Here is a 19,354-nt window from a genome sequence, read left to right as displayed (position 1 = left end):
CCAGGGAGATGCTGCTGCCGGACGGCCTGGTGGCGGGTGGTGATTTGGTGCTCTCATTGTGACCGGTGTCTGTGTTAGACATGTCTTCTTACTAGGCCTCACTGTTCTGGGCTAATAGAGAGGAATAATGTTGCATTGCCATTTTTTTTTTAATCCTGCAATTCTAGTTTTTTATTATACTGATTGTGACTTGCCCTCCCCGTCACTCCCTGGCTTTACCCACATTTTCAGGGTACACTGTCCTATAATGTGGAAATGAGGCTTGCGTTGCTGTGGAGAGGGGAGGCACCCAGGCTGCAGATGGGACAAGGAGTGACAGAGCAAGTCGGGTGTCCTGGCTGCGGCACAGCTGTGGGGAGAGAAGTGTCTGGAGAGGAGGGCCAGTTTTCCTCACCCTCTTCCCCGCCATCTCCTGTGGCAGCACATGGCTGTGGAGCCACAGCCTGGGTGTCAGGAATGAATATGGCCCACAGGGCAGGAAAGGCAATGGGGGTTTTATGTCCATCTCTGCCATCTGGGTCTTAGTTTACTCGTTTGTTAAATGAGATCTTTAGACCAGGGGATCTCAAGTAAGCTTTTTAACTTCAGCACATTTCTGATCTGGTCTTTATTCTCCTCTCTATCTCTCCAGGCTCTGAACTCAGACAGACCAAGTTCAAATTCCATATCTGTCACTACAGCTGTGTGGCCGTGGGCAAGTTGCTTAACCTCCCCCACATCCCACTAAGCCTCAGTTTCCCCACCTGTGAAATAATAGTATACACTTCACAGGGTGGTTGTAACGTTTAAATAAAATAGCCTATATAAAATCCATAGCACAGTGGGTGCCTCCATGTCCCTGATGAGTAGCAGCTACGATCTGGCCTCTTTCTTCCCTTTCAGATGTTCCCATCCTATCTTTCTCTGCTTTATTACTGGCAGGTATATGGTCTCTGGTGTTGGTATAGTGCCTGTTAAATGTTATGAACCACTTCATATGCATTCTCATTCAGTCCCCCACAGTCACCTCTTTAGTTACACGGGGCAAATGTTATTCTCCCCATTTTGTGGGTGACAAGCCCGAAGCCCAGCAGTTGGCTTTGTCTCTAAGCCATCCCCAGACACGGACAGCCTCATTTAGTTTCCAGGCTTATGTGGACCAATGATGGCAACCCATCTCCCACAGCAGGAGGGGTGCGCAGGTGAACGCACCTGCCCTTGGGTTATGCAACGAGGCAGCTTCAGCAAAGCCAAGGCATGGAGTCCCCAGTCCGAGCCAGTGCTGGATGTGGGTGTGTGGCTGTGAACTCTCACTGCCAGCTGCATTCACAAGGATCCCCAGCTTGACAGCTGAAAGGCTGGAGAATGCACAACACCCAGAGGCCATTAATTCTGGGAGTAGAATCTGAGTTCACGGAGGCAGCCTGGCTGTGCTACATTGTTGGCTCCTTTAGGAGGAGCCCAGGGCAGCCTGACTCTTAAACAGCTGATTTGATCTCTCTGCAATGACAGATAAACTCTCTGCTCTGAAGTGCCTTGCCACTTTCGAGTGCCTCCCATCTTCAGATTAGCCACTTTCTCCCTATTTGACCTGATGACACGTTTTCTTAAAATGTTTCCTGTTCCTCAGCAAGTTTCATCATTGCTGGTCTCTAACACTTTCTGATGTGCTAAGGTGGCAGTGTTACTGTCATAGTCCTCTTCTTGCCTGGTTGACCGTGGCTTGAGGCACATCTGAGGTCTGTCGGCACTGTGACTCCTTCACACTCAGGTTCCTCCCTGCCCCGGGCAGACGACATGAAGCAGAGAGCTCTTGTCCACGGGGTGGAAAAGCAAGCGCCCAGCCTCTTGGAAACAGACCGTAAACAAATCTGTCGGGTAGTGAAAAGAGAAAAATAAAGCCAGGGTGCAGGACCCAGGGATGGGGATGAGGAAGGGGCACTTCCCCCATCACCGGAGAATTGTGTCTTCTAGTCTGCAGGACATCTTCTGGGAAAGACTCAATGAAAGAAATGACTGGGTCTTTTGTGCGTTGTCTGACTAAAGTAGCCATTTATATATTTTTCTTTTGACATTCCCATGAAATAAAAGCCTCTACTATTGAACATTTTTATATTTAAAATGACATTCTGCACCTTTTTTTAAACTTTATTTTATTTTTTTAATTGAGACGGTGTCTCACTGTCTTGCCCAGGCTGGTCCTGACTCCTGGGCTGAAGTGATCCGCCCACCTTGGCCTCCCAAAGTGCTGGGATTATAGGTGTGAGCCACATCACCTGGCCAATCTGCACTATTTGAGAAGAAAAGAGCTAGTGTTCAGAATCATAAGCACTTTTTATTAATTTCTACCATTTGTTTGTATATTTATATTGTTTAAATCACCTTTTTCTAGAAATTATCTTCTTGCCCTCAGTTGTTTTTATTCACATCCTCTAGGCCTCTGAGATCCTGCAGGTGGCTGTTTGCTTCATACACACCTCTCTTAATTTGCACTAGGCATGTAATCGACTACTTGAATACACCGTCCATTTTGGGATTTATCCATTCTGTAGACTACTCTTTTTTTTTTTTTTAAAGGACAGCCTCCCTTTTCGGAGACTCCATTTCTGTAGGTTACTCTTAGCCTCCTTCCCCTGCCAGCCAGCTGAGACCTGGATCACTAATATCAGGGCAAGTAGAGGGGAAGCTGGAGAGAAGAACAAAAGGGGTGTGTAGACCCACCGACTGGATCCAAGGCTTCCCACGGTCAGGGAGAAAAGCTTGGGGTTGTGGCTTAAACACTGGAAAGTGCAGGGCTCTGTATTTTCCCTTTCTCTCAGGTGGGCTTCTCTCAGGAGCAGAGGGACCATGAATGCTGCTAGCGCCCACTGCATGAGTCGTGATTGAATCTTGAGAATCACGGTCATCTGCTCTGGCTTCTCTGCCTTTTCTCCCTAGATTTCCTGCCCCTTCTAGCCCTGGGAGCTTCCAGGCCCTTTAGGAATAGCATATCATTTCCTTGAGTGGGGGCTTCAGTGGGGTGAACAATCTGGGAACCTAGTGAGGAGTCCTGAGGGAATGGGTTTCAGCCCCTCATGCCCCCGACCGGTCTTACACAGTCCCTCAGATCTTTGAAACAAAAGCCTGGAATTTCTTGATGTGATTTACAGGATACAGATGTACCATGGGCCTTGACTGTTGCTTCTCCAAGTCATCAGCAAATTAGTCATCACTCTAGTTAACGGGGTTAGTGGTGGTCTGTCAGTGTGGCTGATGAGGACAGACAGGAGGATAAGTGGTTTTCAAGACCTCAGGGTCTGGAAAGGGAATTCAGAAATTTCTGAATGAGCTTTCTTGGTCCAAGTTCCCTTCTTCCTTCAGCTCTACCCTCTGTCTCCTGATTAGAATCCTTAGAAAAATGATCTGGCTTGGTTTCTGTAGCAAGAGCCTTTCCATTCCTATTTATCTCAAGCTGGTTTAAAGAAAATATTCCTTTATTTTTTCAAAATAGCTCCCTTTAATCTCTCTCCTCCTCCTTATGCCTAACGTCTCCTTTCAGAACCTGAGCTGGCTGGAGGAGAAAGAGAAGGAAGTTGTCAGTGCCCTGCGCTACTTTAAGACCATTGTGGACAAAATGGCAATTGATAAGAAGGTACTGGAGATGCTTCCAGGGTCAGCCAGCAAGGTGCTGGAGGCCATCTTACCCCTGGTGCAGAACGATCCTCGAATTCAGCACAGGTGAGTGGCTCTGAAGTCCTTGGCTGTGTCAGAACAATGGAAGCCTTAGAGGCATCTTGGTTTGGTGGCACTGGAAACTCAAGGTTCCTAGGAACAGTCAGGAAAAGGACTCCATCACCCCTCATCCTCCCCCTGACCACTCCCCCCACAACTGTCCCGTGATGCCACCTCAGAGTTGAGGTCACTATTACTCCTGAAGCCCAGGACACATCTCTGCCATCCCTAGGGATGTGGCCACAGTGTAAGTTTGTGGTCATTGCAGCACTTAACTGCATCAAGCCAGGACACCTCCCAGACATGGAGCCTGGATTCGCTGGGGGTGGGAGGAGCCTGTTTTGAATGAAACTTTTTGAGTTTCATTATCTGTCAGCTAGAAGCTACTGTTTCCAGTCATCACCAAAGGCCCAGACTGAAGAGCACCAGCAGGGCCTCCATCTGCATGAGTCTCTTCACAGGCTTCACTGTCAGGGGCTAGATTGCAGGCTCACAAGCTAAGAGTTTTTTAGTACCTTAGACCTTGGGGGTTACACAGCAGCCTGGAGGCCGCATAGGGAGGTGGAGGAGCACAAGCTGGGACAGAGAGAAGGGACCCCATGGACCAGCACCGCTGTTGGGGTTATTGGGTCCAGGGCGGGCCTTAGCCAAACAGGCCTCCTGCAGGGAGCTTTAATTGGTGGGTTTAAAGCAAGCAGGCACGTGTTCAGGAGGCGCAGCCTGTGACTAAGAGGTGGTTACTTTAAGTTCTCAGGCAAAGGTCTGTTTAAAGGATCAGTAGGTAAGCCAGGAGCTAGCCTGCTGGCGGGCAAAGATGCCTGTAAGTTTCTGTCTCTGGCCACCAGCTAGAGTCAGTCGGGTAGGATGTAGTATTAGGAACCTTGTCAAGGGTTCGTGAGCCTTACTTCTGGTGTGAGAAAGCTAAACGTATTTTAAAACAGATGCTGAGGCAACATAAAATTACAAGCACTCCCTGCAGGGGACATGGAGCCAGCCTTTGCCCCAAGAAGCTTTTGTTGGGTAATACTTTTATTGCTGGAGTGCATTTTCCTCTTAAAGGTTAGCTAGCAGCTTGTCCTGTATTTATTGTTAAATGTAAAAAGAAAAGCAGTACCAAATGTAATCTGAAATGAAAGCCTAGCAGGAGCTTTTTCTTAAGAGGCTGGTGCATGTTTTGTTTTTCTTCCATGGTACCTGTTCAGGATAAATGCTTCTCTGTCGCAATTCCACAAGATGACTTAGTGTTCATTTAGCCCCATGAGGCTAAGCTTTTATGAACTGCTTTCAGAACTTGGTAATGAAGTTCATAGTTTTCTTCTTCTGGGGGATAAAGCAAATAGTGTCTTTATTTACAAGAAACTCTCTGCCCTGGGGCTTCCTCCCTGGAGTTTTAGCTGACCCGTGGAGATTGTGGTCTTCTGGCCAGAAGCTCGCTGGCACTGGTTGGTGACAGGGAGGAAGCAGGGCATGCTTGTCTTCACTCTGTCTTTCCCAGTCAGTCCAGCTCCGGCTCTTAGAAGGGTTCGGTGCTGGGCTCCTGGGAGCGAATGTACTGACATCATGCCACAGTCAGATGTATGGATGCCCTTTTAGAACATGTTCTTCTGGACCTAGTCTCATGTGGTAGTCTCTGCCTTGGAAGAGTTAAAGCCTAGTTGAAACAAATCAGCTCCCTCTGTTCTATGATAAAGCACTTATTCTGTGGTACAGAGAGGAAGCTCTGTTGGAGTTTGAAGAAGGGAGAGTTACAGGGGTGTTGGAGTTGATCTGATGAAACCTCTTGACTGAGTAGTTCCTGGAGCCCGACCTGAGGGAAAGCAGCAGTTGGATTGGCAGTGGGGGCAGGAGAACAAGAGCAAGGGCACTGAGGCCACTGGGCCTGGTGTGCCCCGGGGAGGGGAGGGCAGAGACTCGGGCAGTCATGGGCAGAGGGTATACATGCTAGAGCGTGGATGAGAGGGGAACAGTGGGAAGAGGGGACTGATCACTTCACCCTGCACCCTCAGGCGCTAAGCCTCTTTGGGAGAGTCCAGGATAGCGTCCCCTGGACCCTCACACCCAGAGTGTATTGCTGCTAGGAGTGTTGCTTCCCGGAGCCAGGGCTCTGCTTGGAGGTCACTTGCAAACCTTGGGTAAGAACTGATCAAGTCACATGGTAATGGCTGGGGATATTTTTTGTCTATTGAGGGGTGGCTCTTAATTAACATTGAATGTCTATAACCATTTCCTAGAGGAGAAAATGGGAAGTTCCTGGGTGTGGCTGTAAGGACCCATGAAATATGGTTTGTTTTCTGGTAGTCCTTTGACTACCGTTGAAGGGGTTTTCCTTCTGAAATTCTTCCAGGCTAGTGGAGGTGGTTTTTTGGTCTCCCGCAGTGATTGGAAATAACCTCCTCAGATGTTCCTTTTAGATGCTTTGCATTATCTCTTTCCTCACTAAGTGCAGTTTGCGAGCTGGAAGGTCCTTTCTCGTTTCTTCTGCGGGGCGGGGCGGGGCGGCGGGGGGCGGTCCTTGCAAACAGGCCCTTTGCCACCCTCACCTTGGTTCCTGAGACAGTGATAGGCTGGCCTCCAACAAGCAGCTGGCTCCTAGCATGAGCTGTGAATGGAGGATTCCCGAGTGAGGTACGCGGAGGCCCATGTGAGAGCAAGAGTCACACTTGTTACATGCGGAGGGCTTTGCTCCATTGTGGAACTGAGCCAGCAGCTGGGCCTCAGATGGCGTTTTTATAGTCCTCAACTTTCCTTCCTTTCTTATGTCTTAGCCCCTTGACACAGGAATATTCTGCTTCCAAGCTAATGACGGGAAGGCTGGACATAATTCCAGCACCTTCTGGGAAACGTTAGCATCCAATGCAGGTAGAAAGGAAGTAGTGAATAAAAGTGTTTCCCCTTTTTCACCTCACTGTTACCAGCAGTGTGACCGTGAGATGCTTTCTCCGGTGGAATCCTTCTACAGCACATCAGGGGAAGGCAGCAGGCTTCTTTCAAGAGGCCTCACCTGGCCTTGCCAGGAAGCAGAGCGAGGTCCAGCCCAGCCGTTAGAAGTACATTCCCCTGCAGGATCAGATCAGCTCTGGTCCAACCCCAGGAGAGACTGCAGGGTCTTTGTTTTCCCCCTCTCCATCCTCTTTCCTAAGAGAATAGTTCCAACAACAAATACTTTTCATCCATATCATCTTCTAAAATAGCCCAATCCTGGCTTTCTTAGGGCTCCTTTGGGAATTTTGTTTGTTTGTTTCTAATGGACTTGAAAAGTTTGCTTTCATTCCTGCCGACCCTTTTCTCCTGTTGGAACATGCAGAGTGGAATGCCTGGCTAAATGGAAACTTTAGATTCTTGCAAAAATTGTTTCCTCGTTACCTGATTTTGAAGAGCTTCTCATTAAAGCACTTTTTGGTTCACATTTTTGTTTTAAATAGCTTTGTTTTTAGAACCTGTTTTAATCATATCTTACAATATTATATATTTTCCTCAAAGTTATATCTTTGGCTCCTAAATGTCTGCATCATTTGGGGTGTTTTTTTGTTTTTTTGTTTTTTGGAGTACGGGAGGTTGCAGCACATGAGGTTGCAGCACATACATTTTCTATATTGTTGCTCTTCCTCTGTGATAATTGTTTGAAATGGAAAAATAATCCTTTCCACAATTCCTAGGGAAAATTATCTTTAGTTATTTAAAAATATGTGAAAGATGTAAAAATTCTCCATTCGGCTGCTACTCTACAATCATTGAGGCACTCAGGGCTTCTGTTTGTGGGTGCTGGCATCACAGTGTGGCTGGTAGCGTGGCCTCACACACACACACACACACACACACACACACACACTCACCTGCGTTCCCACCCTCACATCCCCACCACCATCACAGGGCCCGTCACCCCTGATTTGCTATTCTCAAAATAGTCTTCATTTGTGCACTCCTGACGTCTGTCTCATGGTTATAGTGCAGAAGATGATGAAGCTGGCCCCGTGATGGAGGAATTCTAATAAACTGCAGACCTGTTTTGAGCTCATGACTTAAAATTCCACAAACCTGTCAGCTCCTTGTGGCACATCTAAAATAGATTTGATTCTAATTGCTAACAATCAGTATACACTGCTTGGACCTGGTCTAGTGATTAGCAGCTAGAAGGAGGAGAAGATGGGGCACTCCCTGAGAGATGTGATCAGAATCTTGTAGAAGGATGTGAAGTTTGAAAAAGCATCTTAACTATTGTGGTGGAATTTTTGTAATGTTACATTTGGGAAATGAAAAAAATTTTGAAACACAGATTAGAATATAAAGCTCCACAAAATCTTTGTTGGATGTAAGGAAAAAGGCTCATGGGAGAAGTTTGCTTATTAAAAGGCAGTATGGATTTTGCACAAAGAAAGACGGAGAAACACACCCTCGTCACCGAGAAGCTGGCTCTGTGCTAAGTGATGGTCATGCTTTAGATTTTCTTTTTTTTCATTTTTCTCTTCCCTGTAGCTCAGCCCTCTCTTCCTGCTATAGCCGAGTGTACCAAAGTCTGGCCAACCTCATTCGCTGGTCTGACCAAGTGATGCTGGAAGGTGTGAACTCAGAAGACAAGGAGATGGTGACGACTGTGAAAGGGGTCATCAAGGCTGTGCTGGATGGAGTGAAGGTACCGGTGCAGGTTCCAGACAGTCCCAGTGAGGGACTTAGAGCAGCCTGCCTGCTGGTGCTTGTCACATAAGAGCTTGCTCCTAACCTTCAAACATTAGAATGTCTTTCCGCGTCTCTGGTGTTGGTGCACTCTATCCCATAACTACTTACTTCTCTCAGGACTGGTGCAAATGGCTCTTATGGAAAAACTGTCCAGAGCAGTCAGCCCTTACTGAGCATTGCATTAAATCTTAGTGAGTCTTCGTAGCATCGTGCTGGCTGAGCATGCTTGCCAGCTAGACAAAATGCTTTCACAATGACTTTAAGCAAAGCTCCCAGTGTGTCATATCAGCGCTACCTTTTCATGTTCTGGGAACTTCTAGGATTCTTGGTAGAAAAGCAGGAGTGAAATGAGTAAGAAATGGAACTTTCTATATTTACTTGATATCCATGATGCAGTCTGTGTATTTGCTATCCAGAGAAGTCAGAAACAGCATAAGAAATTGTGAATCCTAGTTAAGATGGGAAGCAAAGGCCATAAAAGGTCTGGAATTGGGGTTAGGGGGACAAATCCTAATAGAGAAAATAAGTCCTAGCTGATGGGAAGCAAGACAGAATGTTGGACATGAACCAAGTAAGGGCCTTTGGGTCAGGGCCAGGGCTGCAGGCAGCAGGACAGTGGAAACCCCGCTGTTGTGTGAGGCCATATAATGTAGTAGAAAGGGGCCAGCCTTGGCATCTGGCTAGATTTGACTCCCAAGTTCACCACTTGCTAGTCTATGAACTTGAACAATTTACTCAACTGCTCTGCACCTTAAGTAACTCTTTTATGAAATAGGTATAATAATAGCATCGTGCATCGCAGGGTTACAGGAAAGATTACACCAGCCAATACACATAATGCTTCTAGAACAGCACCTGGCACATACGAAGCAGTCAGGCCTTAGCTGCTATTTATTATTAATTATGTGGTACTAGATGCATGCTTTGTAAACAGATCTCTTGGCTTGAAAAACCTGTGTCCCTCTCCTTTCTGGATCCCTCAATCCAAAATTATAGCTGAGGTATTTACCCCAGGTCAAAAAAAATTCCTTCCCGCTCAACCAGGCTAACAAATTCCTGAAAGCTGCCTCCTTGGCTTAACATTCCCCAGCAGTTCTGGAGAGTAGAATAAGGACCCCCCAAGGGCTTAAATTATAGAGAGAAGCTGAGAAATCATTGCTCAGCATTGCAAATTGCTCCAGAATGAAATGTGTGTTTGCCAGGACATCTGGGTGGCCCTCCACCCCCAGCAGCATTTAAGGGGAGGCTGACGTGTCTACTGGGGCCATGGAGTTCATGTAAAAGGGGCTTGCCTAGATGACATCTGAATTCTCCCATGTTCTCCTTTTTTTTTTCTTTGAGATGGAATGTCACTCTGTCACCCAGGCTGGAGTGCAGTGGTGTGATCTTGGCTCACTGCAACCTCTGCCTCATGGGTTCAAGTGATTTTCCTGCCTCAGCCTCCCGAGATGCTGGGATTACAGGTGTAAGCCACCACACCCAGCTGATTTCATATTTTTAGTAGAGATGGGGTTTCACCATGTTGGCCAGGCTGGTTTCGAACTCCTGACCTCAGGTGATCTGCCCGCCTCGACCTCCCAAAATGTTGGGATTACAGGTGTGAGCCACTGCGTCCAGCCTCCCCATGTTCCCTTCATTCCAAAAAGTTACTAGTATCTGCTTAGGGCAGCGAGACTCAAGGATGTAGCCCAGGGTGGCTGTTGTGATTAGAGCTGATGGGCCTTTCCAGGATTTGGAGGACAGGCACGTACATTATCATATCTGGTTCTCACAGTAGCACACTGGGTTCAGCAGAGCAGAGTGGAACGTGGCCTGGGGCTTTATCAGCAGCCCCGAGTCACTCTGGCTCACCCACCCCTGCTGTTCCTGTCTAGGCTTCTGAAAATGCTATTATTGAAAATTGTTATTTTTCGTGTAACATTGTTAAGGTTTCCTTCTATCGAATTGATTCTGATGAGATGTTCACAAGTTAGGGCAGCCAAAACAGAGGAGAATGAGTTTCCACTCATAAAGCTTTGTGGCAGTCCCAAGTACATTTCCTCTATGGAGTCATTACAGCACCACTTCATTAGTAGAAAGGCATGTCTGAAAGAAAAATTCCCTTGATTTTTCAAAGTGACTGGGACAAAAAAAAGGAGAGAGAAACTTATAGATTATGAACTTATCAATGTCAGAGCAAATAACTTTTCCACAATTGCTTTAAAAATATTTTAGCCAGAACAAAGATTCTCTAGGTGAAAAGCTTTACAAATTCAGTTTTGTTTCATTTATTCAAGAAGCATTTAGTGAGAACCTTCTGTGTGCTAGGCAGTGAGAGATAATTGGAAATATGAGCAAAGCTGGCACAGACCCTGCCCTGTGGCGCTTACAGTCTAAGGGGGGCAGGATCGTAAACACAAAGGCACACCTATGTGGTATAGCGCTGCCAAGGGAGATGGCACAGGGTGCGATGAAAGGGTATGATGACCTTCCTTTCTCAGGGTGGTCAGAGATGCTTCCCCAAGGAAGAGACAGGCCAGCATCTGGAGGATGAACAGGAGCTGCCTGTGGCTGGGAGCTTTTCGTGCTGGAGTCATTACAGGCAGTGAGAGTGATTGAGACACTATGACACTGGCATTTGTTGTTATTGTCTAATAGTAATAACAGCTAACATTTATGGGGTGCTTTTTGTACATTGTCCTCACTTAATACTCATGACAACCCTCCATAATAGGCATAAATGGCTGCCCCTTGCCCCTTTCACAGGTGTGGAGACTCAGGCTCAGGTGGAGCAGTAGTCAGTGGCAAGGCGTGATTCCCACCCTCGACCTGCTGCCCCCTCCCCAGCTCTTGTGTACCATGTCACCCTGAGCTGCCTCCCATGGGAGGACAGGATTCTCTGCATTCCCACCTCCAAGCTAGCTGGCTTCCAGCCTCTCTCACCGTCCCCTTCAGGCCTGGGACACCTTAAAAGCCCATGCCCTGGTGGTGTGAGAGAGCCTCCCCCAGCTGGGAGGGACTGGAGCTGTGCAGAAGGGAAATGCACTCATGAAGATGTTGTCAGCCCACTTGGAGGAGGGGCGTTGGACGTTCTATACACTGACTCACCATTGTTTACGTAACTCATTCAGTTGTTCAAGGGAGTCTTTCCTCTTTTTTTTTTTTTTTTTTTTTTTCAAATGATTGAACATGGGTTGTAAAACAGGATTACTTTGGTTTTGTCCCTGAATGAGTAGTAGCATTTATCATTTAAACCTCCGCATAAATGCCACTTGTTCAAGCTGTATAACCTTGGGCAAGTTACTTCTCTGAGTTTCAAGTAGGTTTTAAAATATTTACCCTGAAGATTTGAGGAAATTCAGTAAGATAAAGTATATAAAGTACCTGGTAAGAACTAGGTGACCAGGAGGCAGTAGGGAAACAGTGTTACCTGGAGAAGTGTTCATTTCTAACGGCTCACAGTGACCATTTTTGACAGTGATTATGGCTCTTTTCCAGGTAGTCTTATCATCTCAGGTAAAAGATAGACCCCTGTCCCCTGAACTGTCTCTGGGGCTGCTTTTCCACCAGGAGCCTGTAGCTCAGAGCTGATTATGACTCTTGAAGGAAGGAAATCTGAGGAATTTAAAGACCCTCAATGTTTTTCTCTGAGAACCACACCCAGCCTAGCACCTGGATGCTGGGGGGCTGAGCCACTCGAGGGCAAAGAGATATCCCAGCATGACCTTTTGAAATCAGTACCCCACCTCTTCCCAACTTCACCAGTTAATTTCCTCTGTTACTTGAGCACCAGCGCTGTATTTTGACTTGTCAACGGTTATTTAAGCCCTTCCTTCTCTGTGATCATTTTCTTTCTTTTTTTTTTTTTTTGAGACAGAGTCTCACTCTTGTTGCCCAGGCTGGAGTGCAATGGTGTGATCTGGGCTCACTGCAACCTCCGCCTCCCGGGTTCAAGGGATTCTCCTGCCTCAGCCTCCCAAGTAGCTGGGATTACAGGCACGTACCACCACGCCCGGCTAATTTTTGTATCTTTAATAGAGACAAGGTTTCACCGTGTTGGCCAGGCTGGTCTGGAACTCCTGACCTCCAGTGATCCGCCCACCTAGGCCTCCTAAAGTGCTGGGATGACAGGCGTGAACCACCGCACCCGGCCTATGATCATTTTCAATATGAGTAAAATGAACGTGGAAATAAAGTATTACATATTTGGAGAGCTACTTTTCCAAATACCGTTTTTGACTTTTGAAAACTGATTTTCAGTGACCAGTCGGCAGTTTCCAGTCACTGCTGTAGACATAGACTCTAGAGTAGTCTCTTCCAATCTTTTTTGTTGTCGTTGTTCTGAGACAGTCACTCTATCGCCCAGGCTGGAGTGCAACAACGGCACAATCTTGCTCATTGCAACCTCCGCCTTCTGGATTCAAGCAATCCTCCAGCCTCAGCCTCCTGAGCAGCTGGGACCACAGGTGCATGCCACCACATCCAACTAATTTTTGTAGAGGCAGATTTTTACCATGTTGCCCAGGCTGCTTTTGAACTCCTGAGCTCGAGTGATTCACTCGCCTCGGCCTCCCAAAGTGCTAGGATTACAGGCATGAGCAACCACGTCTGGGCTTTTTCAGTCTTTTCTAACTTGTGCCTCAGGACAATTAAAAAGTCTGACATCCCTCTCAAAAAATTCTAACTTCAGTAGGAGGTGTTGGGCTCATGCCAAATTATAAATGGTCAACTTTCAATGAGATTAGGGTGTTAGCACAGTAGCCAGATATGTGCACATTTTAAGGTTTCTCCTCTGTGATACTTAAGGCAAGTCAAGACTAAAGACCTTCTGTCTAGGCAGGGAGATAGGTGGTAAATTTAAAAAGCAGCCCGCCCCTTTTATACTCTTTTTAAGCCTAGGCCATGCGAGCTAGTGTCGGGAGTGTCATTGGGATCATGACGTCATCTTTGAATTTGGGCGCATGCCTGCACATGTGTGCCTGTCATTCCAGGATTGCTTTGCCATTGTTCATCAGTTGAGTTCACAGCTGCCTCTCCAGAAAGATGACGATCTAATTATAATTGCTCATGAATCAATGAAGAACCGGGAATGTTTTCCTGTATCAACAGATGCAAACAACACAGACTTCTCTCTGTTCCTTTTGCCCTGCTTGTAAAGAAGAGTGAATCTGAAAGTGGGGCATCCAGGGCACTGTGTTCTGGCACTCTTTAACTCCCTCTAAGGCCGTGATGCTCTTCTTTGGGGCCTGGCATTGTGCTTTTAGGAAGAGCTGCCTCTCCCACCGTCCTCCCTCCTCCAGGCGACAGGGTGCAAGGGAGCTGCCTCTGTTCTAACTGCTCTCTTTGCTGATTGTGTAGTCTCTCCTCCTCCATCTTGTCCTGTTGGTGTAATCACCAGCTAAATAGCTGTCCCTTAAATATTAACTTCTAAATTGTGCTAACATGAAAGTATTAAGGTTCTCCTTTCTTGCTAGTACTTGGCTCTTAGAGATTTTGCTTCTCCACATTTCTTCAAGAATAGACATCTGAATGGGGTAACAACTGTCACAGAGTAGGGTAACACTGAGCCTGCATCTGTGGATATGCCTGGCTGGGCGTGGTGGCTCACACCTGTAATCCCAGCACTTTGGGAGGCCAAAGTAGGAGGATCCCTTGAGCCCAAGAGTTTGATATATTTATTTAATTTGGGGGGCGGTTGCTTGTTTAATTATTATTTCAGAAGTAATATATGTTCACTTCAGAAAATTTAGAAAATAGAAAAAGAGCAAGATAAAAGGGTGTTTCATAGCCATATTTTTTGTATTACATATATTCTTGATTTGGCTTTGTTTACAAAATGTGCAATATAAACCAGCATATCACCTAGAACTATTTTTCCACTCAGTGTATTACAGCATCTTTCCATGATACAGTGCATATTCTTGTTGTGACTTTGTTTTTAATAACAATGTAATGGTCAGCCCATTGTCTGGTTCTATCATGACTTATGTAATCAGTACATATTATCAAATATTTAATTGTGGGATGTTGAACTATTCAAAATTACCACATTAATGATACATAATCTTATGTATATTCTGTGATGACCATCTTTTGTGGTTTAATTTTTGCACACATTCATGACATTTTTATTGGACAGGATGCTTTTTTTAAGAGACGGAGTCTCGGCCGGGCGCGGTGGCTCACGCCTGTAATCCCAGCACTTTGGGAGGCCGAGGCGGGCGGATCACGAGGTCAGGAGATCGAGACCATGGTGAAACCCCGTCTCTACTAAAAATACAAAAAAAAAAAAAAATTAGCCGGGTGCAGTGGCAGGCGCCTGTAGTCCCAGCTACTCGGGAGGCTGAGGCAGAAGAATGGCGTGAACCCGGGAGGTGGAGCTTGCAGTGAGCTGAGATCGCGCCACTGCACTCCAGCCTGGGCGACAGAGCAAGATTCTGTCTCAAAAAAAAAAAAAAAAGAGACAGAGTCTCAATCTCTCACCTCGCTCACCTCGGCTGGAGTGTGATTACAGTTCACTGCTCCTCGAACCCCTGGGCTCAAGCCGTCCTTCTGCCTCAGCCTTCCAGAGTGCTGGGATTATAGGCATGAGCCACTGCATCTGGTGGAAAATTCTCATAATGCAAATATTTAAGGCTTTTGATATATACTGATAAGTCATCCCTCTGGAGGGGCTGTCTGAAGTGGTGCTCCCACCTACCATGTCTGGAAGTTTCTATTTTATTACCATCCAAGGTGGTGAATGTCTTATGATTATTGACCATTGGTATCTGTAAATTTCTCGTTTGATATTTTTTTCGGCGTGTTCACCTTCTAGTTTTTGTGTTTTCCAAAGAACCCTTGCGCTGGGAAGGATGGTAACTGACTCTTTGCCTTATTTGCAGCATACGCTGCCGTTTTTGTGTGTGGTGCTTTTTGAGTCTGGAGAGGCTTGGAAGCCACTGGTTCAGGGTCTCTGGTTACTGTGTTGCCCACTGGCATCCGCTGCCACCTCCTGTATAACTTGGAAACAGCTTCCTGCTGAAAGCCTGGAAGCCCCTCATCACACACACGCAGGCCCTGGCCAGGCCAGATGTCCATCGACAGGAAGGTGGAGGGAGAAGCTGTGGTGCATCCACGAGTGGGAACACTGCCGGCAGCGAGCAGCAGGCGCCTCGCACACACGAAGCACAGCCGTTGACGCTGAGCTCGGGGGACAGAGCAGGCAAAGATGTGCGGACAGGAAGTGGATTGGTGGCTGCCAGGGGCTGGGGGTCGAGGGGAATGCGGAGTTTCCTTTTGGGGTGATGAGAAGTCCTAAAATTGATTGTGTTGATGGTCACACAACTCTGTGAACAGACTAAAAGCCACTGAATTGTACGCTTTAAATGGGTGAATTTAATGGCATATGAGTTATAGATCCATAATGCTGTTTTTAAAAAGAAGGTTGACACAAAAGTGTATGTATGATATGGTTCCATTTATATCAAGTTCTAGGACAGGCAAAAGTAATCTATGATAATGGAAGTTAAACGGTTGGGGCGGGGCAGATTGGCTGGAGACGGTGATGGAAATGTTCTCTGTGTTTTTAGTGGCGCTTACTTGGGTATATGCAGTTGTCAAAACTCATCAAACTGGGAGAAAATGCATTCTAATTTAAAAAAAAAAAACACGTGAGCATTTATGTCTTCCCTTTTTTTTCTTTTGCTACGATTTGAAAAAGGCTATTTTTCTTTTCTGTTTTTCTCAGTTAATGGTTCTTTTTCTGTTTTTCTCAGTTAATGGTTCTAAAGTGATTTCTTTGCTGGGTTATGTCCCTTTAACTCCCTCTCCATTGACAAGCATCCCAGCCAGCCCCCACCCACCCCCACCAGCTAGCAGCTCCACCACACCTGTGGCCAGCTCGCCTTGGGAAACCACCCAGTGCCATCATCGTGCATATGATCTAATGGCTTTAGAGAACTAGGAACGGAGTTATTCCCCAACAAACTGACTGGGAACCTGTTCTGCTGAATATTTTAATTTCTGTGATAAACAATCATTTTGAGAGTCTGGGGTTTGCCATTTCCCCTTCCAAGAGGAAGTGCCTTTACGCATTTGAAACTTCTTGACATGCCATGAAGGTATTTTTGGAGGGCAAGGGACATTTGGGAAGTCATGCAGATTACCTAAGGCAAGTGATACTTGCATTTATGGTGCGTGGGGAATCTGTAGGCACAGAAATGAGACTCAGCAGCAGAGGACAGACAGCACCTGCCTGCCTTCTGGTGGAAACTCAGTGGTGACGGGAGCTTTGCTCATTGCCTTTTTCTTGTGGGGGTAGGAGCTGGTCAGGCTCACCATCGAGAAGCAGGGACGTCCGTCTCCGACGAGCCCCGTGAAGCCCAGTTCCCCTGCCGGCAAGCCTGATGGGTAGGTGCTGACTAACCCTCCTGTCGCGGGGGTCACCCTCAGTGGCAAAGTCTGCACTTGACAAGGATAGGGCCCGGGGGGTGGGCAGCATGAGGGTGGGCTGCTGGAGGCCCATATTCCTTTTTCAGTGGTTAGCAGTGTGTGTATATTTCACACAGGCTTGAAGTATTGCCCCGTCTCAAGTTTACCCTTCAGCATGACTGTTTCCAAGGATCTTCTGTGAGCGCATCCAGTGACACATACCAGTGCTTTTCCTGGGCAGCTTCATTTCATAATGACAAAGAACTTTTAAAGGCTTGGATTTGGGGGCTTTGACTTGAGAGCACTCTTGCTTGATCAAGAGTAAACTGAGGATGACATGAATGGTTGTAAGGGTTTATATTCATCTCTACTCCAAGCTCCTGGTAAAAATATAAAACATAAATTTGGAGCTTTTTTTTGTTTTTGAGACAGAGTCTCTGTTGCTTAGGCTGGAGTGCAGTGGTACGATCTGGGCTCATTGCAACCTCCTCCTCTCAGATTAGAGCAATCCTCCTGCCTCAGCCTTTGAAGTAGTTGGAACTACAGGTGCACGCTACCACGCTCAGCTAATTTTTGTATTTTTAGTAGAGACAGGGTTTCACCATGTTGGCCAAGCCGGTTTCAAACTCCTAACCTCAAGTGATCTGCCCGCCTTGGCCTCCCAGTGTGCTGGGATTATAGGTATGAGCCACTGCACCCAGCCTGGAGCATTTTAGAGAGCCCTTAGATATCTTCAGATGAGGAAATTGAGGTGCAAAGTTGGGGGCACAGCCAAGCTCCAGTAGCTCATTAGCAACCAAACCAGAACCCCAGGGTTTTGTATCCAGGGAGCCTGCTCCTCAGCCCCACCTCACCCACCGTGTTCTTCCTGGTCACATCCTCACCCTCTCAGGGCCTGTGTGTGCTCTGTCCCATCTTTGACCTTCTGTAACCCCAAGTTCTTCCTAATTCTCCAGCCCAGCAGAGCTTCCCCTGACGGACCGCGAGGTAGAGATCCTAAACAAGACGACTGGGATGTCACAGTCAACTGAGCTCCTCCCAGATGCCACGGATGAAGAGGTCGCGCCCCCCAAGCCTCCCCTGCCTGGCATTCGGGTGGTTGATAATAGGTAATTACCTTCCTATTTGTCCAGTGCCTCCCATGGCAGAATGAGCAAGAAAGGGAGGAAGACAGGGCTCGGGCCCTTTCCCCTCAGCACTGAGGGCTTGGCCCCACTTGGGAGGCTGACTCTGGAGCTGTTCCCCCACCCCGCCGGCCCTCCCTGGCCACCCTGAGCTCTCCTGAAGGCCTCCTTGTGCCCTCAGCCCAGGGAGATGTGGTATGATTTATTATGAAAGAAAAAGAAAGGGTTGTTCTTTTTTGTTCATTTGGTATTTACAGGTTTTATTTTGGCGGAGGGGAGTAGGCAGGAGTTGAAGTGTGAACATTGGGTGTGGGGAGTCTAGTAATGAAAGAACCCCACATCCTGTACCCCAGTATCACGCTGAAGAGCTTTGGTGAGTGTGGTTTGGTCTGCCTGGACGTTTTGGTCTGTTTCAGTCCTCCACCAGCATTGCCACCCAAGAAAAGACAGTCGGCGCCGTCCCCTACCCGAGTGGCTGTGGTGGCCCCCATGAGCCGAGCCACCAGTGGCTCCAGTTTGCCTGTTGGAATCAATAGGCAGGTAATGCAGCCCCTGTTCCCTGCATGGGAAGGCAGGGAGGGGGTGGGGGGCTCAGGGATGTGGCTCCTGAAGCTGAAAGAAACCCATGGTCTTCAGGCGCTGGTGTTTGTCACATCGAGGGGTGCGAGACCTTGTACCCATCCCTCTCTCTCCAGGACACGGTCCAAGTTCCCATATGGGGATAAGGGTCAGGGCAGGGAGGCCAGAGCCAAAGGGCGTCTCCTGGGGATAGGTGAGCCCAGCCCCAGGGCCCTCCCTGGCCACACCCCCCACAAACTCCAGATGGCTCCTTCTCAACTGTATGTGTCCTTCGACTGCTGACATCAGAGGTGGTTTCTGAGTTCGCCTGGCAGTATTTCCTTCTCTAAGTAAATGCACCGGCTGCCTCGCCCCTGGTCTCTGGCACCGTTTCTCAGAAGTGACTTGGCTTTTTCTTTTTCCACTTGAGGATTTTGATGTTGACTGTTATGCACAGAGGCGACTGTCAGGAGGCAGCCACTCGTATGGTGGAGAGTCGCCCCGCCTCTCCCCCTGCAGCAGCATAGGCAAGCTCAGCAAGTCAGACGAGCAGCTGTCCTCTCTGGACAGGGACAGTGGGCAGTGCTCCCGGAACACAAGCTGTGAAACACTAGGTGAGCCGCCAGCATCCTCCTGTTCCGTCCTGTCTCGGTGGCTTCTCTGGGGCCACACAGTCCTGGGTGGGAGTTCCAGGTCATGCGATCATTGACTACGTGGCTTTGGCCAACTTGTTTAAAATCTGAGCCTCAGCTTCCTCATCTGCAAAATAAGGATAACAGTATCTGCCTCCCAAGGAAGTTGAGCGTGTAAATGAAATCACAACGTAAAACCACAGCCTAGATATCCAAGCAGTGACTGTTAGTTCATCTGTCAGTGAGTAATTTGACTCTCTTTACCAAAATTAAGAGCCATTCGTG

General features: G+C 47.5%; 1 protein-coding gene across 4 annotated transcripts in view; it reads left to right on the top strand.

Annotated features, from left to right (window-relative positions):
• RAPGEF1 (Rap guanine nucleotide exchange factor 1) overlaps window positions 1-19,354 on the top strand; it is a 162,208-nt gene that overhangs the window by 92,993 nt on the left and 49,861 nt on the right. For all 4 annotated transcript variants that reach the window (XM_054500110.2, XM_054500111.2, XM_054500114.2 and 1 more), the window contains 6 exons: window positions 3,518-3,696; window positions 8,164-8,320; window positions 16,646-16,734; window positions 17,712-17,864; window positions 18,296-18,419; window positions 18,868-19,051. In XM_054500110.2, coding sequence (XP_054356085.1) covers window positions 3,518-3,696; window positions 8,164-8,320; window positions 16,646-16,734; window positions 17,712-17,864; window positions 18,296-18,419; window positions 18,868-19,051 — 886 coding nt within the window. The remainder of the gene's footprint in view (window positions 1-3,517; window positions 3,697-8,163; window positions 8,321-16,645; window positions 16,735-17,711; window positions 17,865-18,295; window positions 18,420-18,867; window positions 19,052-19,354) is intronic.

The sequence above is a fragment of the Pongo pygmaeus genome, chromosome 13 (genome assembly GCF_028885625.2).
Source record: "Pongo pygmaeus isolate AG05252 chromosome 13, NHGRI_mPonPyg2-v2.0_pri, whole genome shotgun sequence".
NCBI lineage: Eukaryota > Metazoa > Chordata > Mammalia > Primates > Hominidae > Pongo > Pongo pygmaeus.
Note: the sequence above shows the minus strand (reverse complement) of the source record. Positions and strands in the feature narration are given on the sequence as shown.